This window comes from Patagioenas fasciata, chromosome 1 (assembly GCF_037038585.1).
Source record: "Patagioenas fasciata isolate bPatFas1 chromosome 1, bPatFas1.hap1, whole genome shotgun sequence".
Lineage (NCBI taxonomy): Eukaryota > Metazoa > Chordata > Aves > Columbiformes > Columbidae > Patagioenas > Patagioenas fasciata.
Genome location: NC_092520.1, coordinates 62,952,246 through 62,978,454, shown reverse-complemented (window position 1 = coordinate 62,978,454; position 26,209 = coordinate 62,952,246). Strand labels below are relative to the sequence as shown.

General features: G+C 43.4%; 1 protein-coding gene across 6 annotated transcripts in view; it reads left to right on the top strand.

Moving 5' to 3' along the window:
* CARS2 (cysteinyl-tRNA synthetase 2, mitochondrial) overlaps nt 1–26,209 on the top strand; it is a 41,696-nt gene that overhangs the window by 7,709 nt on the left and 7,778 nt on the right. For all 6 annotated transcript variants that reach the window (XM_065829643.2, XM_065829645.2, XM_065829644.2 and 3 more), the window contains 10 exons: nt 126–243; nt 2,133–2,204; nt 2,834–2,939; nt 3,649–3,732; nt 6,545–6,674; nt 9,095–9,228; nt 13,474–13,541; nt 17,177–17,243; nt 22,523–22,661; nt 25,160–25,283. In XM_065829643.2, the coding sequence (XP_065685715.2) occupies nt 126–243; nt 2,133–2,204; nt 2,834–2,939; nt 3,649–3,732; nt 6,545–6,674; nt 9,095–9,228; nt 13,474–13,541; nt 17,177–17,243; nt 22,523–22,661; nt 25,160–25,283 (1,042 nt within the window). The remainder of the gene's footprint in view (nt 1–125; nt 244–2,132; nt 2,205–2,833; nt 2,940–3,648; nt 3,733–6,544; nt 6,675–9,094; nt 9,229–13,473; nt 13,542–17,176; nt 17,244–22,522; nt 22,662–25,159; nt 25,284–26,209) is intronic.

The following is a 26,209-nucleotide window of genomic DNA, read 5'->3' as shown; positions in this document are numbered from 1 at the left end:
ACCTCTTCATTGCAACCGTTGGGGTATTTAGATTGTCTCTGTGGCTATTTTGTGATGTTGGTTATTTTTGTTTCAGTTTATTCTTTCTTCTGCATGTTTAAGAGCTCATGTTTTTTCTTTTCCAGCTCCTATGTTAAGTTTGATATAATTCGAAGGATAATGACTAGATTTTTTGGAATTGAAGTTATCATGGTGATGGGGATCACAGACATAGATGACAAGATAATAAAAAGAGCCAATGAGGTAGGTGTTTGCCGTGGTCTTTGTCCCAAACGTTTGGTATTTTCTGGAGCTACTTACTTAGGAAAATTAACCTGGATTTGGATTATTTTGGTTGAGTTCTGTTTGTTTTAATTAGTAGATACTAAATGTTGAGATTTCTGGTCCCCTGGCATGGCTGCCATGGGTCTGGAGTCTGGAGGGCTGGATGTCTAGAGCTGCATGGAGGTAAATGGATGCAGAGTTGGGGGGGGAGGGCAGGACTGTGTCACAGCACCCGCAGGTGGGGTCCTCCTGCCCTTGCCCCTGGACTGGGAGCCCATCACAGGACAAAAAGCCAGGGTGAATCCTCAGCACATCTGGAGAGTATCTTATCCCCAAAGCAACCCCAAACTTAGCAGCCAGTAGGCTTCTAGCTGTGTTCTGGAAAAATGTGGAGGGCTGTCAGTGGTTAAATGTAGTATATATAGCAGTGTGTATATAACATTACATATGGGAGGCTGAGGGTGGTTCCTGAAAGGTGCTGAGCACCTTCTAGCTGCACATCAGCACCTTGGAAAACTTCATCCATTCTGTCTGAGTTTGTCACCTTCATGAATGTTGACATTGAGTGTAGGGGTACGTCTTTATAAGACTGGGGCTATAAGTTGGGCGTCTCGTCTATGATGAGTGTGCTGAATGCCCTCAGTGGTCCTTTGAGAGAGAGAGATGAGTCTCTTTGGGTTTTGAACATCCATCTGGATGGGAGGAATTTCCCCACCTTCCTTCTGTTAGAGACCTTTGTCTCTCTGTTGATCAAAGAAGCAGCTGAGCTGTCTAGGGAGATGAGTCCCATCAGTGGGGTCTGGAAGAGCACTCTCTCTGGTCTGTAGGCAGAAGCTTGCCTTCATTTCTCCCTGCTGAGCATCTTCTGTGTTTCATTGCCGGGTGAGCATCTGGTCTGTGTTCACCAGAACTCTTGCCTTGTCCAGGAGCTTGTCCAAATAGTGGTACTCACCTGCACTCTGAAAATCAGACCTCTTAAAGGTACTTCAGAAATGTACTGGAAGTGATAAAATCGGATTTATTTTGTTAATGATTCTGTTATCTTCAAGCTGGAGAGACTGACAGTATGCTGTCTCCTCTCCAGTAGGTTCTTCTCAAAGAACACGTAAAAGCTCACATTTGAAACGCTTTGATACCATCTCGGGCAGGTTTTGTTGTCATGCATCTTTCAAGCCCTGGCCTCTTGAGAACAAGTATCTTGTCATGTGCAAGTTGCCTCTTTCCTTTTGGTTCGCACTTTCTCGTTACTTCTGTGAGAATCCCCGTTCCTGTCCGTCATCCCATGAATGAGAAATGCAGAGAAGGTGCTTGAGAAGTGCCACACTTGGCAAAGCGTGGGACTGGCTTTCAGCTCATTTCCCCTGATTGTACTAAGATCTATGAGTAACCACAATCAGCTGAAATAGCTCATATTTCTTAATCACTGAAAATTAATATCCTGTCTCATCCTGCGAGCCTCTGATCTGTCTTTCTGACATGTAGGTGGTATCGGTGTCCCCTGCCAATAAGTTGAATGAATTTGACGTCCCGTGCACTGTAGTATATCTTGTTGTTGGAAATGGAAGTCCCTCTCAAGAGGAAAATAATGGGGAAGAGAAGGAGATCGTTATTTTAATCTTCAGTTGCTTAATCTTAAGAGATGTGTTGGTATTTGGGCAATTCAGAAGCGTAAATGAAATGCTATTTTTAAGTTATTTATAACTTACATCTCTTCTCCATGAATGGTGGATTAATAAAGTCTTCCTGACGCTTTACCTTGGGGGCTCTGTAAGTCTTCCAATTAGCTACTAACTGTCTGATAAAAGATTGCAGTGTTTAATATTATTACTTTGATTTATGATTTACTAATCTGCTTCTCTCTTTTTCAGATGAACATATCGCCAATAGCTCTTGCTCGTATTTATGAAGAGGACTTTAAACAAGATATGGCTGCCTTAAAGGTACAGATGCTTGAGCTTCTAAATTTAAGAGTATTTTAAACCTATTAGTTTGGTAGGGAATCTGATTTTGACAGTTTGATCTGAAAAGATAAATTGATGGCTTGTGTGACAATGTTGCTGGAAACTGAGTACTGATTTACTTTTTCATTATTCTGGGAAGATATTACACACCTTTTGAGTAAGGTAATGGGAGGAGAAGCAAATTCTAGATTTGGAATGAACAAGCTGAATTTCTTTAAGGACACAGAATTTTTTGCTCCATACAACAGAGACTTGCTTCACGGGTAGTACGTATTTATTATGCAGAAATTGTCTGATCTAAAGCATATGAAACATCAGATACTCTTTCATTGACTTCAGATGGCTTTACCTCTTGTCCAAAACACTTGTCAGAAACAGGGAGCAGGGCACTGGGAAAAATTAATTGTTTGGGTTCTTTTTTGCTACCCCTCTTTTTTTTTTTAATATGATCTCAAATGCTGCTTATGTCCTTTTTATGATACTTGAAACATCTTTTTTGAAAGATAAAATTGTGGAGAATGTTTCTTAAAATTAGTTTCTTAAAGTGAAGGTACTTGCCAGCAGCGTGTTTCATACAGGCTAATGACGTTACTCTTCCTTTGTTTAAGGTCCTTCCTCCTACAGTGTATATGAGAGTGACTGACAATATTCCTCAGATAATTTCCTTTATAAAAACAATACTTGCTAGTGGACAAGCTTATGCAACCTCGCAAGGTAAGAATTACTGCAAGGCAGCTCTTTGTTCAGCACACACGGAGAAATTTAGCACACTTAGTAATCCTGTTTTGGGATCAGATGGGATACCCTGTGCCAGGCTTCCCTTCTGTTCATTAACAGACAGGGTGTGAGCAACTTGTTTGTGATGACATGAGTGGGCAGACCAGCTATTACTCAGTTTTGAAGATAAATGTAGCTCATTGCTTAATATAATTGTTTACTGTAATGAACTGCTATGTAAGCTCCTGTGGGGAAATCCTGGCCTGGCTTCAAAGGAGAGCTGGGGGAACCTCTTAGCTCTAAACAGGAGGTGCTGTGAAAGACATGCCTGCAAAGCACAATGTGTGGATCTTTTTTAGCAGAGCTGGTGGTTGTGGAAGGATTCGAGTGCATTATAACTGGAGAAGCAGTAGGCTACGTTTCAGTCAGAGGCAGGATTGCTGGCTGTGCATGGGCAGGAAAGAACTTGGGGAGATGTCCAGAATACAAAGTTAACCTATGTGTAGAATGAGCATGTGTGGTGAGGTTACTGAAAAGCTGGTAACGTGGAAACGTGCTACTACTTTTGCAGTATTTCTGGATTTATAAATCAAAATTTCAAATGGGGAGCTGAAGGGCGTTTTGTTTTGGTTTCAGGGAAATGTTACCTCTTCGTCATGAATGTGCCTCATCTTTCCTGTAAAACTAAATGTTTCTTTTCTATTAGGCAATGTTTATTTTGATGTTAAGTCTTGGGGAAAAAGATATGGAGTATTAACTACTATTTATCCTGATGCTCAAGATGAAGCAGGTATGTTCATGGCAGCAACTTGTTTGTATTAATGTATTGTCTGAACTTGTGATGTATCTGTGCATAAACCTTCATTCAACAGTGTGAAACAGTTTTTTAACCTGTCGTGTATAACCAGCTTTTTGGTTAATTAAGACCTCTCTTTTTAAAAAAAATATTTATTGAGGCACTCACTGTTGTCAGTGGAAGAGGAAACTTGATGGTTTCTTTTCACGCTTGGTTCCCTTTATACCTTTTTTCCAGTACCCTAGAGCAATTAAGATTATTAGTTTTATTTAAATATTTGGAGTGGTACATACAAACTTCATAGTAAGGTGGTGGTTTCAGCCACTGGAGTAGCCAGCAGTGAGATAGTCAAGGGTAAATGCAGGGAAATGTCCCCTACCATGTTATTGCTTTGGCAGTTGCAAGCTTCTGGTGCATGTTCGGTGATTTTAGTTCTTTCGTTACTTACCACTGGACTACTGCTAAGCAGCCTCTTTGTGTGAGGGTGAGCAGCTCTTGGCAGGCTGTGCTAGAGCATTCCTATACCCTTGGCTGGGTTTTTTTTTCTGCGGTTGTCCAGCTGCTGAGCAGGATTTCTGAGCCACTCTACAGCCTCCGTAAGTTGGGTCTGATCAGGTCTCCGTGTTGGAGAATCTGATGCAGGTCTCCTGCATCCTTTGCATGCTTAAATTCAATATTTCTTCATTGGAAAAAAAAAAAATCTGTTTGCAATTACTGAAAATGCCTGGCAGGCTGATGCTCAGGTGAATTGCTGCCAGAAGCTTCTCACAGCTCTGCTCTGGAGTTGTTTCAGCATTACAGATCGCAGAGGGACTGCGTTTTGTCGACAGTAATTTAGAGGCAGTTACTGACTGCAAAGGCAGCCAGCAGCCTCCTGGGCTGCATTAGGAGGAGTGTTGCCAGCAGGTCGAGGGAGGTGATCCCTCCTCTCTGCTCAGCGTGAGGTGAGATGTGCCTGCGGTGCTGGGTCCAGTGCTGGGCTCCCCAGTACTAGAGAGACATGGACACACTGGAGCAAACCCCACAAAGGGCCACAAATGTGATGGAAGTGCTGGGGCATCTTTCTTATGAAGAAAGTCTGAGGGAGCTGGGGTTGCTCAGCCTGGAGAAGAGAAGGCTCGGGGGCATCTTGTGTGTACTAATACCTGTTGGGAGGAGTAAAAAAGATGGAGCCAGGTTCTTCTCAGTGGTGGTTGATGACAGGACAAGAGGCAATGGACACAACCTGAAACATAGGAAATTCCCTTTAAAGCCAAGGAAAATGTTTTTTTTACTCTGAGGATGGTTAACGCAAGAATGTGTTGCCTGGAGATCAGTCTCTGCCCTTGGAGATATTCAAAACTTGGCTGGACACTGTCCTGGGCAGCCTGCTGGATGGGGTTGGACTAAATGATCTCCAGAGATGCCTTCCAGCCTCAACTGCGACTGATTGCGTGCTTTTCCCTGATTCCCCTCAAGTCACTCACAACAAAATTTACTGGTATTTCTAAAGATTTTGACTGGTTTGTTTAGAACCAAGAAGGCAAAGAGTGCTTTTTTTTTTTTTTTGGTAGCAGTATACTAAAAAAAAAAAGGCAAAAGGGGGGATGAAGTCAATAGATACTGGTCAGCCAGAGCCTGGCTAACTAGCAAAAGAGCCAAGATGAAGATTCAGTAGATATAACTAGGGCTATATTTCTGTCCCTTTATTGCTTATCAATTTTGAATTATGAAGCAGGTGTAATGGACTTTTGTGATGTGCTTCTCTTAATATTGCATGACATTCTGAATAAAAACTTGACTCTATGTAATATCAATAACATACAAGTGTAATGGCTTACGAAAAGTTACTAACAGATCTCAAAAAATAGCTATGAATCATCATTAAAATGTGTTGATACTGGAAAGCTCCATAGATTGGCTCAGACCTGGTGATACACCATGGTTTTATTAGCAATCTGAAATAAGCAGAGAAAAGAAGTAAACCTAGCGTCAGCTGCTGGTAGAACAGATGAGCCATGTTAAATAAGAGAACTTAAACCAATGCAAGTTGCTTGCCAAGCTGGATCCCTTCAGGCCAAACAGATTCATTGTTCTGCATTGGTGAAATGCGAGGTCATGTATTTGTCAGCAAAAAAAATACAGAGCCCAGAACCCCGTTCTGTAGCTCCTGCCAGGGAGCGGTGAGTGTCTGACCGGGGTTTAGGAGCCAGCAGAGACGAACCATCCTCTCTGCCGTACTGTGGCAAAAGGACGATATCCTTGACTGTGCGGTGAAGGAAGCAACAAATATAGGTGGGGAGAAGACCTTTGTAGAGAAGCCATCGGTGCAAATGGTAATGGAAGTTTGCTACTGTCCAAGAATAGTTTTGATTCTCACCTCCATGCTCTCCTTACCTCTATAGCATCTGAACCAGAAACTGTTTGTGTCCCAGAGAAGGAATTATGATGTTTTTATGTTGGATGGGGGCTTTTTTTGGTGTGTGTTTTGGTGTGCAATCTGTTTGTTCTTGGCAGACTGGCTGATAAGTGACTAAATGAATGACGTAAAACCAGAGAAGGCCAAAAAGACTAAAAGGATAGAATGTATTAACCTTTTAGCCTGCAGAAACATAATTCAACATATTATTATTTTTTTTTCAAATGGTTGACTGATAAACTGGAAGCCCTGTATAAGAGGGAAGGAAGGAAAATTGCAGGAAAATAAGTTGAGCAAAAGAGATTAAAATCTAAGTAGTTCATTAAACGCACATTCCCACTTGCTTTCATTTGCTCTTTTTTTTTCCTTTGAGACACATCCCATTAACAAATCACTTTTTCTTGGCAGTTGGTACTGATAAACGACACAGTAGAGATTTTGCCCTGTGGAAGGCTGCCAAACCTCAAGAGTTATCTTGGACTTCTCCCTGGGGAAAAGGAAGACCTGGATGGCACATTGAGTGTTCCACAATATCAAGGTCAGATTTCTTGGATTTTAAATCTAGTGCTGATTTTTGTTTTCAGTGAGAGTGCAATGGTAGCAGCAGTATTCAAAGTGTTTTTTTTCTGATCAGTAGAAAGCACCAGTTTTAATGTGAATACTTTGTGCAGTTTGGGATGTCATGTGTGGCCCAAACAAACTCTGCTTCACCTTGATGGCATGGATGTCTTGCTGTGCTTTGGCACCTTCTCTTAAGAAAGACTTGAGTATTTAAAATATGCTGTGCAGGATCACACAGGTGATTAGCAAAGCTTTCAACCTGAACTGAGTAACCAAAGTTTTAGAGAAAGTTATGGTACCTCTTTCCTTTGCCTCCCCTTCACTTCTTGCGGTCTTCATCGGACCTAGTTCAGCATGTGGTGCTGTGTCAGGAGGACAGGGTATGGGCATTCATCCCAACTCCAGTGAGCGTTTGAGATCTTGCTGGCTTTATCTTAACAGCAGTTATGGTGTTCATGCTAATTATCTAAGCATTATTCAGCTTTTTTTGAAAGTCAGCCACAGTATTAAATACCCTGATTTCTCTAGGGCAATATATTCTATGGGCATGATGTGAATTGTGCATAGAAGCGTTTTGCTTGTAGTTGGTTTAAATTAATTTGGTCTTAATGATGAGTTTTATTTTCTCCACAGGATGGTAGTACTTTGTCCTGCACTGTATTAACTTGTGACTATTAATTTGTATTTAAAAAAACCAAGACTTTAATTCTTCTCTCCTGGAAGACTGATAGTGGTACTTAGCTTTGCATTAGTCTCAGATCTTTTTTTGGAAGTTAATAACAAATGCTCTAGATCTGACCCTGTTTAACTTAAGTTTTCAAGCCAAGCTAGAGCAGATGGAACAGGTGTTTTAGGTTTCTGTAAAGACTTATTTTACTGTTGCTGGATGAAGATCCTGCCATGTAAATAAGAGTTGAGCCATGCAGGGCGTATGTGTAGTAATCTCAGACTGTGAAAAATTGAGAGCTTATTTTGGTGAGTTACCTGACACGTTTTGCTGTCCCAGTCAGCCGTCCACAGCCAATTTTAAGCAATACCTACTTACTTGTCTGTTTTGCCAAAGGTCTCAAAGCACGTTAAGTAAGCAAGGTACACTCATTTTGAAAAGTCTCTGAAGTGTTCCTGGGGAAGGTGAATGAGAAGAGTTCCCCCAGAGGAGGGAACCACCTGCTGTGACTTAGGTCTGATCTCCTCTCTGGAGTTTCCCTTGCGGTGGGCTGGGCTGCTCCTCCTGCCCCTCAGTCATATGCAGATCCATCTCTCCCCAGCTCATAATGGTTTTGTTGAAGGGAATGGCAAGTGGCTTACGCTCCTCTCTAGATGGCACAAGGGAAGGCATGAGCCCATGAAGATGGGTTTGAAGCATACAGGAGGGGGATGAGCTTGGGAAATGGCCACAGCTGGTCTTTCTTCCCACCTCTCTTCTCATTTTCTTCCCGTGCCAAGGTATTAACAAGGTGTTTTGTCCCAAAGAGGGACAAAATATTAATATCTAGCCAGCTACCAGGAGCAACTCGTTAAGGTGACATATGGAAAGACTGTGTGTGTCTCTGTGTACACACACGTGTGTGGGCCTTGCCTTTTGTTTTCTACTCGTGTAGACCTTGCATCTTCCCCAGCTGGAGTGTCCCTGGCTTCTGGGCAGTTAGTGTTGATTTACCTCCCTGTGAGTAGGTAAGTGTTGTCTTTGTTTAACAGGTGGACAAAATGAAGCTATTAGCTCGCTCAGCATGACCCAGCAGGTACTTACTGGAATGGCAGACAGTGTAGCAGTCTTGCCTCCTGGTCTTTAACCAGAGATGTCTGTGTCTGTCCAGCTGTAATATGAGGACCTTACTACCAGCCACCAGTATTTGCAGAGAGGTCTGTGCTGTGCAGGGTTGTGGGTGACCCACGCGGGTGCAGTCATGCTGTTGGGGTAAGGGAAATGGCCTTGGGAGATCAGAGGCACTGATACTTTCTCTTGACATTATAACAATATCGAACTAAGCGTTTTCTATCATGACTGCCTGCAGTATTGCCTGAGTTGTTACAGTAAAAGTACAAGATAAAGAATGGTGATACCCATTTTACAGAAATGTTCATCCCTTTGAAGTTGTTAGGTTTGCAGATGAAGACAGCTGGCTGATGCTGAAACTTCACAGAACATGGAAAGGAGATGTCTTGCTTGCCCTTCTTTAAGTTAGAAAAATACTTGCTCCTACTAAGATTTAATTGTGGGCAGATATGTGTCCTGTCATACAAGTTCTGCTGCAGTTTTGATATCCAAGATCTGTATAAAGTTTTGGTTTTAAACTGCAATCATTAAATTGTACACTTAATTTTATGATGTTTCATCTTATTCTTTTCTACATTTCTTTTACAAAAAGCTTTTGTAGTCTTCTACTATTATTACAGTGCAGTGTTTGGAAAGCAGCTGGACATCCATACTGGTGGAGTAGATCTTGCATTTCCTCATCATGAAAATGAAATTGCACAGTGCGAGGCCTATCATCAGTGTGAGCAATGGGGGAATTACTTTTTGCATTCTGGTAAGTAAAATATTAATCACCTCAGAGGTCTGTACAAATATAAGGATGGTGGGATTTTTTTTAGGTTTGGCATTTGTATGGTATGAAAACAGATGCTCTACTACAGTGACCAAGTTCCTGTCCTCACTAGGTGAAGAAACATAAATGAGAGTGAATCTTGAAACTGTAGTAGTTACAGTGAAGTATTCCTGAATTTCATCTGGGGCAACCTCCAAATAATAACAGTATATGTGTTGCCCATGTACAGTGTTTACTTGTAATTAAAAATGTGGAAAGAGTAATTTTTCCTGTAGCATCTCATTCCCTTTGATTTGCGTTTCCTTAGAATTTGAGGATGCTCTTCATGATAGACTTTCTTCTTAAAATGTATTTTGGCTCTAACAGTCTGGCAGGAAGAGGATGAAAATTGTTGATCTTTTCTGTATGTGTTCATGTGGTCCTGCTAAAACCAGAAATTCCTGCTGTCAGAACCAGAACTGGCAGTATCTGAGGGCAGGGTGTGGAGGTGGCAGGTGGGCAGGTAGCTGATTGTAACATTTGAAAATCATTTGGAATAGAAAAAAAAGTCTTGTTCTGCAGTGTCTCTCAGCACCAGTTGCTTGTGGGCTTAAAAAAAAAAGTTTTCAGGAGCATACAGAATCAAATAGCTTGTAAGTACCATGAAAGGCTTTTAATCATCATAACAAAAGACTACTGGAAAATAAGAATGGAAGAATCCTAAGATACATGAACTGATCAACAACAAAGCTTACGAAGTTGTGATCCTGCAGGGAAATGTTTGAACTGGTATGTTCTGTACGGTTTGAAATGTGGAGGGAAGCCTTGCAGGCAGATGCTCTGCTGCAGCAACCAACCAGTGGACGTTCCATGTGCTCAATTCACGTTCCTGTGACTACTTAAATTCTCCTGGGAAGCCTTTATTTTATCCACCAGTAGCATTACATCTAGTGATGGGTATGAGAAACAAGGTTCATGCTGAAGAACAAGTCAGTCAGGTGCTTTGGTCTACTTTGGTCAGGCTTGATCAATGAGGTTGCTGGTGGGTAGAGATAAGGAGGTCCATGATATCTGTGGACTACGTAAAGACCAAGTCACTCACCCCTGGGCTCTGTGGAAAACTAGGGACAACTGGGTCTTGTCGTTGTTGTCCCTTAACTCTCTCTAGTGCTCTGACCCACTTCAGTGTCTCTCTGCTTTTCTATGGAGTGTGAGTGACTTGGTGTTGCTGTAGCCCGTAGATGTCCCAGACATTGTCTCTTCCTCCAGAAGTGACCTCACTACCTATGCCTAAACTGTACCAAAGTGTCTTTTACTCGCTTGGTCTTCAGCATATGGTGCTGCCCGGCATGATGTAGAACTGCTCCTTGCTGGACTTTCAACCACATCATTGTCTGGTGGTACTAATGCTGTTCCCATTGATGGAAATCTTGAAATTGGTTGTTCCTGTTGCAGTCATGGTGATTCTGGATGGTCTGCAGAGAACTGAGGGCAGGTTCAAATCTTCTTGCTGAACAGTACTTTGTGCAAGATGTCTTGGTGAACTCTTTGAGCTACTTCCCTGAGTAAGAGATACAGAGTTAAACCTGTGCTACGCCCTGGGAATTACTTGGGCTTTCTTTTTTATATGTGTTTGTACTGTGTGGGATGACTATTGAATTTTAGTTTCAGTTAACAGTGCAGAGCCTATTATAAATCAAGAGCAATTGTCCAGAAGCTAGTGCTTACTTCAGGGTGTTTTTTGCTCCTGAAGTGCTGGGGAGTTCTCTGCGTGTCCACCGAGATGCACTGCTTACTTCCAGGTGGAGCCTTCTGTTGAAAACCAGTGAATCTGACTTTTCAAGCTTGGAGTTCAAACTGTAGGGGAAATATTCTTTGAAACTAACTAAATTACAGAGGAGTCAATTTTTCTTAAAAGAAAAAAAAAAAAAAGGAAAAATAATAAGAACTTAATACCAAGGGCAGTTTGTACATTGAAGTTCTCTAGGAGCTGACAGATCACATTCATTAAGTCAAAAAAATTTGCTGGAGGAAGATAGTGTGAATTATTTAGAGCAAATGAATTGGCTTCAGGAACAATTTATTCTGGTAACAGACTTCAGAATTTTAGCAGCCTCGGAATTGGAGGAGCAATCCCCATTAGAGAATGAAAATCCCTGCACTGGGGATAAATCTTCTTATAAGGACTTTATTTTTAGACTACTTGTACTCTGGGAAGAGTGCCAAGCCAAAGTTATGAAAATCCTTGTATTTTGTGATTCTTTAATGAAATCATTCTAAGTGCTGAAACTCTTGAAGAGGAGTGTTATTTCCAATTCAGATGTTACCTGTAGCTTATTAGAAAAACACAATCAAACTATTTTAAGCTTGGCTGCCTGAAGTTAAGTTGATATTTAGACGTCTTTGAAAAGAAGAAAATATTAATCGTACCTGGGCTAATCCCCTTCTCCCAGGAGAAGTTTGTCTGTGGGTTTTACTTGAGTTGCAAGAGCTGTAGGTGTCCAGTGCTTCTGACAGCCTGAATGTTCTTATTGGGGGCCTGGAGTTTAACCATGCAGTGGTGAAAATGGCCTCACCTGCTGACAGTCAGAACAAATACAATGGAAACGAGATTTTGGGTTGATTGTAGATTTCTGCTGTAGTTGGTTCTGTATTCATAGATCTTTTGCTTCTTTCCTACTCTCCATAGAGTGTGTTGTTCAAAGCTAAATTTCCAGATTGTCGGGGTAGGACCAGAGGTAGCCTTCATGTGAGGAATCCCTGGTGCTTTGAATTGTTGTCAGAAATAGCTAAGAAGTTAAACCAGAGGCTTTTCACACTCATTTACTGGGCCTGAGTGTGTTGCTTTTGTATCTAGACAAGCATAGTGAGAGTTTTATCAACTTGTGGAAGAGAATGGGTTCCAGGCAAGGCTGCAAGAGCAGCGCTGTGTGGAGAGAAGCACAATATTCAGACAGGTTCTTGGGCTGCTGAGCAGAAATGCCACCTCTGCCACCACCTGTAAAAGTAGAAGCACAGTCGTAGGTTGTCCTTGTCACTCTGAGGAATTGGTGATGCCAGACTGCCCAGTCTGAAAGACTATAGAGCACTGCTGTGGTATTACAGAGTAAGAAAAGTTCATGCTTAGAAGTCTGCCTCTAAGTACGATTAAGTGCTGGATTCTGCAGATCACAACATGCCTGAAAATTGCGTGTTAGTTGTGGGTGATCAGTTACTTACAAAATTATGCTGTTACTAGGAGAATCGAATTAAGGCTTTAACACCATTTCCGAAGTGGTGCTGGGAGGTCTTTCATTGGCTGTGTGTTCAGCATCTCCCTGGTGCTGTGAATAATTGATGTTTTCCATCCGTGTTGGTGCTGTGTCTGGCATGGATGAGGCCCAGGAACATAGAGCCTGAGGTTGCCCATCTCCTGACCTGCTTCTGAGCCATGTGGACTCTCCTAAATGCGATGGAGATGGTTACTGCCTTTTTTCTGGACCACAGCCCTGCAAACCAACAGTCCACATGTCTATTAGAAGATCTAGCAGTGCTCAGAGATTGTGTTTTAAAATAAGCTAATTCAAATTAGGTATCATAGCTACATCTATCCCTCCCAGTTCTCCTCTCTCCCAAAGTCTGGAGTGTGCAGAAAATTTATTTTACATGTAAGCTGTTTTGAACCAGCACAATTAACTTTTGGATCAAAAAAAATACCAACAGTGTAACAGCAACTGGCAAGTACTGAGAACAGAAAATTGTTTGACTTTCAAGAATATTGTAATGTGGGATCACTGGAAGGTCTTTAAAGGTCTTAAAATACTTCTAATAAGTCAAGAGTAACAGATAAGGTATTTTTCTCAGTCTTCACAGAAGTATTTGCTTGCTTGTTTTTGTGAGTTCATTACGAATTCGGAGCAGGGAGTTGTTTTGTTTCTTCATTATTAATGTCTCTGCTCACAGTGGTGGTGTTTCTTTTTCTTAAAACCCAAACCAAAACAAAACCAACAAACACACAAACAAAACAAAAATGCACGCATTTTATTTTCCTGTGTTTTAAAATTCACCCAGCCAAAGTTGACTATGGAGAGACACGCGGGTCTGTAGGTAAAGCTGTATATGTTACGTGTTGCGTTGAAATGGTTGGCACATATCCATCACAGCGTATGCTGCCTCCAGTGTTTCCAGTGCCTCAGTGCAGTCTTTCTCATTCACTCCCCATTCAAAAGCATGCTCATTTATCCTGATTTTTTTTTTCTGTTGTTCTAGGGCACTTGCATGTTAAAGGAAGTCAAGAAAAAATGTCCAAGTCATTGAAAAACTACATAACAATTAAGGTAATTTCTTTCTGTGAATTGAAGCAATGTATGTTTGTACTACAAGAATATTAATCACAGCCCTCTTTTAAGAAAACACTGGAGTGTGTGCTTACACTACAGCAAAAGACCTGAAGTGGAGTGTTTCCCTAGTGCTGATGTACCTGTTATTGTGGGTCTGGATGTAGGAAGCCTGCTTGATCTCAGGGTTTGCTTATAATGTTGATTTTGCTGAGCTGAGAACATTTGTAGGAGCAGCGTTTGTGCCCAGAACCTGACTTTCTGCATCATAGGTTTATGGTTGGACTCAACAGTCTCAAGGGTCTTTTCCAACCAGTTATTCTGCTCTATAGCAGTGGGTTCTCATCTGTCTACTCTCAACAGTGCATATGCTTCTGGGACTTAGAAAAAAGCAGACTTTTTTCTTGTTGTCCTTTGGGTGAAATGGGACATAGCATCAGCATTTCGTCAGGAAGCTATTGTGTGTTCTGCAACCACACTGTGCCAGTGGCCCCTCGTATTCTCCTTTATTTTTATACGGCCACCTTGCTGATGCACAGGGAGTTTTGTCTTTTGATACCCACATGAATATGTCTTATTTTGCTGTGTCCCAGAGTTTTTGGTGTTAGCCCAAGCAGGTTTCTCTGCCAGGCACGTACAATACAGCTGTGCCTGGCGCTAGGGCGGCTGCCCTGACGGCTGACAGCTATCGCCAGAAGTGGGTAATTTCCTGCCTTTAGACAAAGCTTGAGAGGCTGTTTCAGCACATATGTTCCCCTTTGCCCTCTCGGAAGACTTAATTAAAATCCCTTTAAAAAGGAGTTCAATATGAGCTGCTTTATTCTTAATTCTCCTGATGGTGTCTGGCTAGAATTAAGCCCTGTCTCCCCCAGGAAAATTACCCGTCGCTCACAGTTTTTTCACAGAAATTTCCCAAGTCTCAGCAGATGTTCTGGACAGGGTGGAGAAATGACCACAAATGCCGTGCAGTTAAAAATAATGTGTAGAAACGTTCCCCTCCATGTCTGCCATGGGACTTGTTTGTGTTGAGAAAACAAAAACTTCAGGGCTATCTCTCTTCCCTTGTGGCTCTTCACTTTTAAATTCTGCCCTTAAACAGATGTTAAGCCCTACGTGGAAGTTTTTATGCATGTTCCAGAAGAGAGGGGCCTGTCTGGGACAGGGCCTGTGGCCTTCCCTTGCTCCCACTGGTGGCCATCTACATTCCAGGACATCACCTGGACATGGCTGCCCTGCAGCCTCTCTGTCCAGCTCCCCTGTTTTCCCTCCCCCGTGTCCACTTCTCCTATATATATTTTTTTAAAATAGCTATTAGTTCTTATCCCCAAAATCAAGCGTGTTGCAATAACTCATGGCTGAGCAAACAGCTTTCAAAGAGCTACTATAGTTTCTCCATGCTCTGTTTTTAACGAAAGGCAGAGTTAGTTTTTCCAGTTCAGATAGTCCTTTCCCAAATCCAAATTTATTTCTGTACTTTACTCATATTCTTCTTGCATTGTTATTAGCATAACTCTTTTGGGCAGATTCAGTACACTCAGTTATATAGAGTTTATTTTAAACCAACCAAATGACACCTACCAGAACAGCCAGTTATAACTGTCTTTTCTTGATTTATCCTGCCCTGATATACTCAATTATTTCTGTTTTCACTTGAGAGGTAGCACATTGCTGACACTTTCCTAACTTCAGTGTTCAGGCTGGTTTAGTCTGGTAGCAGAAGCTAAATTTTGAAATGTGTATCTTTAAGCCAATGACACTTTCCATATTCTCTTGCTTGCATTAACTTCTTATGATTTCCTGTTTCAGTGGCACTTCACTGTTACAAACTTACCATCACCAATTTGCAAATTAAAAAAAAAAAGGCAGGAATGCAGTGTTCATAATCAGTCTGCCACGGTGTCCAGCATTGCTGAAAGCAGATTTAGAAGTGGTTGAATGTTTTATCAGTGTACTTCGCAAACACCTCAATAGTTCTTTATAGTATTAGTGTAAATTAATTATGCTAGTAGTAATAATTTACTATTTACTGCAGTAAATTATTTGTTAAGCTAGATAAATATTAGGGTGAAATTAAGGAGTTTTCATAATTAATACAGATAAATTCTAGCAAAATTTTAAAAATATATATTTTTGTTATATTTGTTCAGTCCCTGTTTTCCTTCATGTTCTCATCCTGCAGAAAAGGAACACTTATTTTCTTTTTCAAGAAGTATATTATTATTCAATAAATTATGATATAACATTAATAATAATATTATATTATTCAATATATTCATCAATGATTTGGATGAGGGAACAGAGTGCACTGTCAGGAGGTTTACTGATAACCCCAAGCTGGGAGGAGTGGCTGACACGCCAGAAGGCTGTGCTGCTATCCAGCAAGACCTGGACAGGCTGGAGAGTTGGGCGGGGAAAAATTTAATGAAGTGTAACAAGAGCAAGTGTAGAGTCTTGCATCTGGGCAGGAACAACCCCAGGTTCCAGTATAAGTTGGGGAATGACCTATTAGAGAGCAGTGTAGGGGAAAGGGACCTGGGGGTCCTGGTGGACAGCAGGATGACCATGAGCCAGCACTGTGCCCTTGTGGCCAGGAAGGCCAATGACACCCTGGGGTGTATTAGAAGGGGGCTGGTTAGTAGGTCGAGAGAGGTTCTCCTCCCCCTCTACTGTGCCCTGGTGAGACCACATCTGGAATATTGTGTCTGGTTCTGGTCCCCTCAGTTCAAGAAGGACAGGGAACTGCTGGAGAGAGTCCAGTGCAGGGCAATGAAGATGATGAAGGGAGTGGAGCATCTCCCTTATGAGGAAAGGCTGAGGGAGCTGGGTCTCTTTAGCTTGGAGAAGAGGAGGCTGAGGGGTGGCCTCATTAGTGTTTACAGATATATAAAGGGTGAGTGTCACAAGGATGGAACCAGGCTCTTCTCGGTGACAACCAATGGTAGGACAAGGAGTAATGGGTACAAACTGGAACACAAAAGGTTCTGCTTAAATTTGAGAAGAAACTTCTTCTCAGTGAGGGTGACAGACACTGGAACAGGCTGCCCAGGGGGGTTGTGGAGTCTCCTTCTCTGGAGACATTCAAAAGCTGCCTGGACGCATTCCTATGTAACCTCATCTGGGCGTTCCTGCTCTGGCAGGGGGATTGGACTGGATGATCTTTTGAGGTCCCTTCCAATCCCTCACATTCTGTGATTCTGTGAAGTCTTTCTTTTTTCGTAAAGTTTGCAAAACTCAGGAGCTGACCTGTATCCTGGTTTTAGACTCGTCATTTCAGCTTGTTTTGTTTGTGTGGGGTTTTTCTGTTTGTTTTTGTTTGTTTGGTGTTTTACAGTGTATGTTTGATCATAATTACAAAGTACTTTTTACCATCTTGTATTTGACCATTGTGTGTATATTTATATCTTGTATATATGTATGCACATCTATCTTATATGGAATTAGATTTTATTTAGTTTATACTTTAAACCGGTGTTATAGTTTAAAGCTTTTATGCCTTTCTTAAACTACAAAGACAGGTTATTTGTCATGTTATCTTGTCTGAAATATGCTGTGAAGCCAGTATGAGGGGGTGGAATACCTCCTGAAGGACTTGTTTGATATAATGCTAAAGCTGTCTTTTCCTGGGTGGAGTCTAGGATTTCCTGAAGAAATTTTCGTCGGATCAATTCAGAATGTTTTGTTTGCGCAGCAGATACAGCTCAGGTAAGGAAAAACAAAACAAAACACTTTATTTTTTGAGATATTCTTGGCTTTCCTTTCTACTTCCCAGACTGGCGATGCAGGGGTGTGGTGGTGGAGCAGGATCTCCCCTCTGGCTGGTGGAAGGGTTGGTGGTGCTCTGCGGGGCTGCTCTTTGGCTCTCCTTCAGAAAATTTTGCATCTTTACCAAGGACAGTGCTTAACCGTTTGTCTAAATACCTTCCTGAGCCACAGTTAATTGCAACTCTCAATTAATTGCACTTCCAATTAATGAATTACCTCCATCTCTGATTGGCATCTGTTGCAGCCTTTTGCATTTCAGTCATAGTCAGCTGGTTTTGGAGATGTATCTAGGTAGAGCTTTGCCTTATATTCCTGTAGGCTATGACAAGGGCTTGCTAATAAGTTTTTATCTCCCTGCTGCATTGTCATTTTTTGTCCTGTGGAGTTAGTGAGTGTTGAAGCAGTTCTGTAGTGCAGTGCAGCTCGCTCACACCTGCGCATGATAACCTAATGATCATCTTAGCCTGGCAAACACTGCTGGTGGCGAGAGGTGCGGGAGATGTTGTCAGCTTCCCTGTCTATGTTGTGGTGTTTCCAGCAGGCAGGTGCTACTTTGAACTGGAGGAGGTTTTCATATGAATCGTGTTTTTACCAGTTTTACCAACAGCAGACAGTAGTTCCCCAGCCACTGCTGTGTCAGCTGGCTTGTTGTCTGCCATGGCATGGTAAGGGGATGGCGGAGCACAGGGAAATATTGCTGTGTTATTTCAGTGGGCCTCTGTCTGCCTCAGATAAAGCACCTCTAGCAGTGTAATTGTGGGAGCTGGCGTGACTGTGACTTTGTTACTGTCCATCGACATGCAGTGCGCTGCAAGCCTTGATAGACATGCAGTCATTGGGCCAAGAATTCTCGAGCCACCCGTCTGGTCTTCTTGGTGGAGCCTCTCTCTCCCAAGGCAGCTGAAGGCACTGGGAATGCCGTGTATTCCTGAAGCATTTTGAAGCATGGGATAGTAAAGAGACTCCTGGTTATTAACTACGGACCTCCACCATGGTTGGAAGGGAGGAGTGGATCCAGGTGGGAGGTTTCCTGCAGAGCAAGCCCCTGTTTGAAGCAGGAGAGGGGGCAGGTGGTGGAGAGCGCTGCCACTGCGGGGCAGTGACATGCTGGGCTGTTTTGGGGTGATGCTGCAGGGCAGTGGCATGCTGGGCTGTTTCCTCTGGGTCTCTGTCAGGAGATGAAATACGTTGTGCACACATAATTGGCAGCCCGGCTGCAGCTGGTGGCATTGGGGAGTCCTGAACAAACGTGTATTTAAAACAGGAAAAAAAGGCTAACACCTACAACACTAACCTATATATGTTTGTCCTGTAAACAAAAGTGGAATGGCTGGCAATTTCTAAGCTTGCCTTGGGGCAAGGAATGGCCTTGGAGCCCTGCAGCAGAGGGCTGCCTACAAGCCTTCTCCTCTGCATCTCAGCTGACTGCATTTGAACCCCTGCAAGACAGACATGACCCTTTTTTTGCCTTACTTCTAAGTTAAACACCTTCCTGTGATAAAAACAGAGGGCTACCTATGCAAATGTAGGTGGCTTTGATGAAAGGTTGGAGTGGTGTTACGCCAGAGTACAGTAGTGCCAGTAAACCAGTCAGCAGATAAGGGTTTCTGGAAGGTCTGCTACACTTGCCACCTCCACCCTGTGTGGTAGGGCGCAGTTATCTGCTGTCAGGTGAAGAACCAGAGTCGCTCCCTGCTGAGCCAGTAATTTACTATGCAGCCTGTCAGTCTGGGTCCCTGCTGTCAATTCACTTTGGTCTAAAGCTAAGTTTACTGCACTCCTCCTCATCTTGCTGTATGCTTCCTAAGTATTTCTATTAGAAGTGAAATCCCAGGCACATTCTGTTTGGTCCTAAAAAGGTTTTCGTAGCCTAAACCAGTTGGCCATGATTCCTTCCATCCCTGCCTGTGCAGAAGAGCCTTTTTATTCTTGCTGAAATCCAGGTTTGAAAGGTCGGGTGATGTTACTGCGTCCCTTGGATCGAGGCCATAGAAGGTCTTTGTGGGCATGTGGATGAGGGCAGCTCCTGACAGCTGGGATTGACTCATGCTTGGTGCTGTGGTTTACACAGATCGTGGGCTTGGATTGTGCCTTTTTTTGTGGTCTGGGGCTGCCCCCTGCATGTGTGTGTGCTGATGAGCACCTGGGGACAAACATGACTCCAAACTGCCGCAGCCATGGAGGGATAAGGGCTGGAGGGGTGTATGTAGGAGGTGCATGTTTTTTTTGTGAGCAGGGGCCCCCATCCCATGGCAGTCGCTGTCATAGGGAGGGTAAAGCTGGGTGCCTTGCCTGTGGGGAAGAGGAGAAAACACAGAAGGAAGAAGCTTTGATGCAGGACATCACCCTTGCCCAGTGTGTCTCTGCAGGGGATCCTCTACTCCATCTCCATCACCCTCCATTAAGCTGAGCTCTAGCAGCATTGGTGGTGATCTAGACCTGCTACACTGGCTGGTGCCTCTGGCTGTCCCCTTCATGGCCTGAATTACCACCCTTCATCCTACCTGGGGCTGTTGGGAAAAGGTCTTTCCTAGGTGGCACAGGCAACAGTATGGTGTCCCACCACCAACATGCCTGCCAGGCCGCTTCTGGGTGCAGCTTTAAAGAAGCGGTGCTGTCTCCGAAACCCGGTGGGACCCTGTTGCAAGTCACTTCTTCTCCTCTTGCATCTCCTCAGTAGCGGCTTCACTTTTGCAGTTATGTGGAGGAGCTGTGAACCTGCTGCAGGCAGCGGGGTTCTGACCACAAATGCTTTTCTGGTTACCAGAACTGCTCCAATGATTTTGTGAACTTGAGTGAGTTGTCACATTTTGGACCCTCTGGTCTTTGATTACTTCCTAGTGCTAATAAACAAATGTTTTTGTAATTTGATGATGTAGCGATGATGCCATCGGTGGCAAAGGAGGGAAGGAGTAGGGAGTATGGTGAAGACTTACAGAGCCAGGCTTGCCTGTGCTGTGCTGTGGGTTTGCAGTGCCTGCAGGCAGTGGTTTAGGAGAGGGCCCTGAGGGAAGAAGAACAGCTTTAATCAAAGTGGGTTTCATCAGGATGAACTTTCATCAAGTATTCCTTGTGGAGTTTCTGTAACCAGGGTAATCAGTTGAGTATTCGTAGTGGATATAAATGATCTCTTTCAATATCTCACTGTTTTCTGTACATTGGTCTTTTTAAAAGCTGAGTAAAGCTTAATTTTAAAACCAGTCTTAATGAGGCAGCAATGCAGACTTTTAATTACACAAAATTGGAAAATCTGACAAATACAGGCCCAGACTTATGCCTTAGTTATACAGGGGTAAACCCTGTGGAAAGTATGTTTAAACAGTTAAACGTCTTTGGGATTTGGGCTAATGGAATCGAGATCAGGTCTCACTTCTGCCTTCTTCTGCCCTCTTAGGTCTGTCCACTTGCTCAGACTCTCTGCTCTAAAGGGTCTCTGTGCAGCATTAGGTAATTGCTCAAGGCAGTCGGCTGTGTGCAGGACCAGAGGTGAGATTGCTGTGGAAGCTACAGAGGATGCTCAGCGCTGATGAGATTAGGAATATGCTGCAAGCTATAGTTTGGGTGTACCTTAGTGCAGAAATCAGGGATAAAATGGTGAAGCAATATTGCACTGGCTGTGTATGGCTCTTTGAAACAAGTAATCAACTGGTGTCTCTTATGAGGAGAGACTGAGAGAGCTGGGTCTGTTCAGCCTGGAGGAGGCTGAGGGGGGTATCTCATCAATATTTATAAATATCTCAAGGGTGGGTGGGACCAGACTCCTTTTAGTGATGCCCAACAATAGGATGAGGGGCAACAGACACAGGCTGAAGCACAGGAGGTTCCATCTAAATATGAGGAGAAACTTCTTTACTCGAGGGTGCCAGAGCACTGGAACAGGCTGCCCAGAGAGGTTGTGGAGTCTCCTTCTCTGGAGACATTCAAAACCAGCCTGGTGATCTGCTCTGGGTGAACTTGCTTTAGTGCGTGGGTTGGACTAGGTGATCTCCAGAGGTCCCTTCCAACCACAACCATTCTGTGATTCTGTCATTCTGTGATTTAGACTTAGGCCTGTCCTTGGTGGACAACTTTCACCAAAGGCACGTGAGCTCTCTTGTGTGGGGTGTGAAAGTTCTTCTATAGAAAATTGCGTGTTGCTTTACAAATAGAAGAATTGTCTCTCGCTGATGGCAGCTCACAGTAAAAGTGCCGGGGGGCCAGTCCAGCACCTGTGCTTGTGAGGGGGTGAGCAAGGTGAGAATTATCTCATTCAAGAATCATAAAATACAAGCCTGCCAAAGCTGAAGTCCCACTGAGTGCAGTGAGGGTGTCCCTGTGCATGGGTGTCGTGCTGGTGGTGTGGCTGATGTTGTCTTTTTCCATTTGGTGAAAGAGAAGCACTGTAGTGTTAGAGTATAGCAAATAGCATCATAAAGCAGAAGCTCTCCTTAGGATGTGATGAATCATTTAACTTAAGGTTTTATCCTTCTTCCTAGTGACTATAAAGAGGCTTAGATGTAAGTTGAATGTGATTAGTCCCATCCCAAATATACCCTTATGAGTTTGAACAATTTGTGTTTTCTTTAATAGTTGCCTTCAAAAATTGTTTAAACCAGTTTAGCTGTCATATTGTGAGGGAATCATATCTCTAATGCAGAATCGAGACTGCAAAATCTTAAAGCAGTCTAGATTTTAGATGCTGGTGAAGCAACCCTTTCATTAAAAGTGCCTGTATTCCTCACAGAGTCAGTGGTGAGAGTTTTAGATCTCTTTGGAGGTCTGCAAAGACAGATTGTGTCTGCCTCAATTAGAATAGGAACAAAATTAGGGGTGAAATCAAAGGTATGTCTTGCCAACTTAAATCTGAGGGCTGCTTAGAAATATATCCAGTCCAAATGCTTTGGAGTAATAACTTCACCAAGGGATTCAATAATGAAAAAAAGGAATTAAAGTAAAGTAGCTATTGCTTCAATCAGCTCCAGACACCTTTTTTGAATCAGTCTGATGGCTTCCTAGTAGGTTATTATTTCTTATGTAATGATTGTCTTTTATATTGATTTATCTAGTGTGCATGAAGAACAGAGGTTTTTAATTAAATATGTAATTAATTGTAAGAAGAGTTTGCTGTGACAAATGACAAACTTTTCCTGGAATTGCTTCATCTCAGAGTATTGTTTCTATGTGTGACACACAACATCCTTTCTATCATAATCAATCAAATATTTGGTTTTTTTCTGTAGCAGTAGAATTTAGTGATGAGAGCATGGATGATGCAAAGAACCTTCTTCAGGCAATCTCCTCATTTATTAAAGATGCAGATGCATATATAAAAGGACAGCTGGTATGTGCCCCTGTAAAAGAAGACATACTGTGGGAAAGGTGAGTGCAACTCCTGTATCTGTGATTGTGTGAGCAATAATTTGCTGGCAGGCTCAGAGGGCTGACCACTGTGGTGTGCTGAGTTACGTTTAAGAAGCAGGATAAGGACTGAGAAGCATTCTGTCCTGCCAGCCCCCACCAAGGCGGGCTTTTTTGTGTAGCCAACTGCTTTTCCTCATTGTCTGCTACACTTAGTTCGCTGTATTTTTGAAATCTGAGTTATTTATCTAGGGTACCTGTCCCAACACTTGCATCTTTGCCCCTCTTGAGTGATGCAGAAGGCAAAGCTGTGTCTGAAGTTGTAAGGCTATTTGGTTCATAAGTAGAACAGTGCCTTAGTGACTGAAAGAGAAAGAGGATGACTGGAAAGTGATATGTCTTGGCCACTGAGCTTGTAGTCAAGCTGGCTGGCACTGTGGTGTGCAGCAGAGAAGGGGTTACTAAGAATCTGGCCAGGACAGAGATATCCCAGGGAAAGAAGAAATTATGGTTCCTGCGACCCTGACAATGACAAGGAGAACCTTGTTTGGAGCCCCTTAGGAAAACCAGGTCATAGAACCATTTTGGCTGGAAGAGACCTTTAAGATCAAGTCCAGCTGTTACCAAGTGCTGCCAAATCCACCTCTAAATCATGTCCCTAAGGACCTTATCTATGCATCTTTTAAAAGACACCACCAGGGATGGTGACCTTACCACTTCCCCAGGCAGTCTGTTCCAATGCCTGACAACCCTTTTTGTGAAGAAGCTTTTCTTGATATCCAATCTAAACCTCCCCTGGTGAAACTTGAGGCCATTTCCTCTCATCTTGTCACTTGTTACTTGGAAGAAGAGACCAACCCCCTCCATGCTACAACCTCCTTTCAGGTGGTTGCAGAGAGCAATAAGGTCTCCCCTCAGCCTCCTTTTCTCCAGGCTAAACAGCCCCAGTTCCCTTAGCTGCTCCTCATAGGACTTGTTCTCTACAGGAGGGAGAGACGTGCTCTGTGTTGGGTGCAAAGCTGAGAAGTCAGGACAGGAGGGGTGCAAGGGGCACTGGAACTTGTTACAGGGAAGGGGAGTTGAATTAACTAGTTGTGGTATTTGGCAGAAGGGAGTCCTGCAGCAGGAGGCTGCTGGGGACCTATCGGTGAGAGGTACAGCTGAGAGATCTGAGGCATGTGGGGAAGTTGAAATGGATTGTCAGCGGGGAGTGTGTGGGAGGGCAAAGCTTGTGTATTGCTAGATATAAGAGCAACTGATGAAAGAGAGCTCTTAATTAGGAAAGCAGTGGATGTTCAATGGAGAAGGGGAACCTTGCAGGGAAGGGCATTGGGAGGAACGGATTAGGGCAGCAATCATCCGATATCTGAGTGGAGGCAGGCAAAATGCTGACCAACGACAGAACCCAAGGGAATGTCAGGAAGATGGGGAGGTTTAGGTTGGACATTAGGAAAAGGTTCTTCCCCCAGAGGGTGGTGGAGCACTGGAACAGGCTCCCCAGGGAGGTGTCACAGCCCCAAGCCTGACAGTGTTCAAGAAGAGACTGGACAACACCCTCAGACACATGGTGTGAACTGTGGGGTTGTCCTGTGCAGGGACAGGAGTTGGACTCGATGATCCTTCTGAGTCCCTTCCAACTCAGGACATTCTGTGATTCAAAACCACTCCAATAGGCACAACAGGATTCAGGAGAGCCCCAGAGACACTAGGATAGCCTGAAGTTCGCCAGGTAACCCTGCTCCCTGAGCTTTACCATGAAACAGCACTCTTGGATCAGTGCTATTGAGGTCCTGTTTGTGTATAATATCATGCCAGCAGCAGCTGTTTGCAGCTTCCTGTTTATTCCCCTGCCATCCTCATCCTCCTGCTCACAGGAGCTGCAGCGGGTGGCACTGGTTCTGTGGGAATGGGTGCTGGTTGCCCGCTGGTTTTTGGTGCTGTTACACAAACAGTCCCACCAGACCTTTCCATCTGGGCCAGGTTGAGTGAAGTCCTGGGGCTGAGATGGGGCTGGCCTGGGGAATGAGGAAGCAGCGCCCACTTTTGAACTGGATCCTGCCAACACAACTCCTGTCCAGTCCCAGTCGGCTCTCTTGTCAGACACTGGAGTGATGAGTAGGACATGGCTTTGGAAGAGAAACATGCCATTAGCTTGAAAAATGGGCTGCTGGAAAAAAATTAACTTAGAAAAATCATTAATGTGCCTAATATCGACCTAATTTCCTGTCTGTTTTTAAATGATTAAGGCAAACCTCGCTCTGCTAGTGTTGGTTCATGTGATTAACCATGTGTTTATTGAATGGATGTAGCACTTTGGATTTTGACACGCGTCAAGTTTTTCCTTTCACAGCTGAAGGATATCTTCTCCCTGATCAACGTAGCATCGCCCATCACAGGACAGCTAGGAAGGAAACGACAGTGTCCTTTTGATGACTCCCTCTGGCTGAATAGCTGATGAATTCAGTGTACTGCTGGCATCTTGTTTATCTTATCTTAAAAGTTACCTTTTCTTCTTGAAGGCTAGCCAACACAAAAGTAACCGTGAAGGCTGCATTTGCAGATGACTTTGACACCTCCAGGGCTGTTGCAGCAATTATGGACCTCATTCACCATGGCAACAGACAGCTTAAGGCTGTTACTAAGGTAACCCATTAGGATACAGAGATCAGAAAATGACAGCTGTCCACTGTCCTACTGCTTAATGCAGACAGATTAGTTTATTGTTCACATAAGAAACCGGCAGAAACAAAGCTCCGTAAATTGTTGACCTTAATGGTGCCCATTTGTCCTAACAGTACCAGAGGAACTGTGTACAGCTATTGTTTTGTGCTTCATTGTGTCCGAAAGATGTTTCTTTCCTGCTGCCCTGTATTATTTATACCTGAGGTTTTTGAAAGGCCTGAAGCCGCTGTGGCACGCTGCTAATTTTAGTGCTGGTTTTATGTTTTTTACCCAGCTTAATACCCATGCTCAGAAATCAACCTAAATTGGGAAGTGGGGGTGGTGGTCGCTGTGGGGGCTTTGGCAGGCAGTCCTAGGTGCATCGGGTAGTCATGGTGGCAAGTTCAGTTTTGGGGACCAAGTGGCTTCTGCTGTCAGCAATTTATAACTCAGCATGCCTGCTTGAGTCTGTCTTCAGATGGCTTTTGGCAAATTGAGACCCCGTTAAGATCTCTTGATGCTGACACAAAGGAGGTGTCTGGTCAGAACAAGACCTGAGCAGTAAACACAGTCTGAAGCACTTCTGGGTCTCCTCTTGCCAACAGCTCCCGTTCTTCTTCAAGACAAGCCGCTCAGCCTTGTTGCTGTGCTCCTTGACCGCTGGTGTTGCCACATCCACCATGTTTGTGTTGTAAAAGAAATGTTGAGTACATAGTAATAACATGGTGTGAACTGTGGGGTTGTCATATGCAGCGACAGGAGTTGGACTCAGTGATCCTTGTGGGTCCCTTCCAACTCAGGACATCCTGGGATTCTATGAACTGATTTTAAGACAGAATTAGCCTGTTGGTTTAGAAATTCTGCCGCCTCTTGGCCCTGTTTTGGCACTGGCTTGAAATTATTTCCGT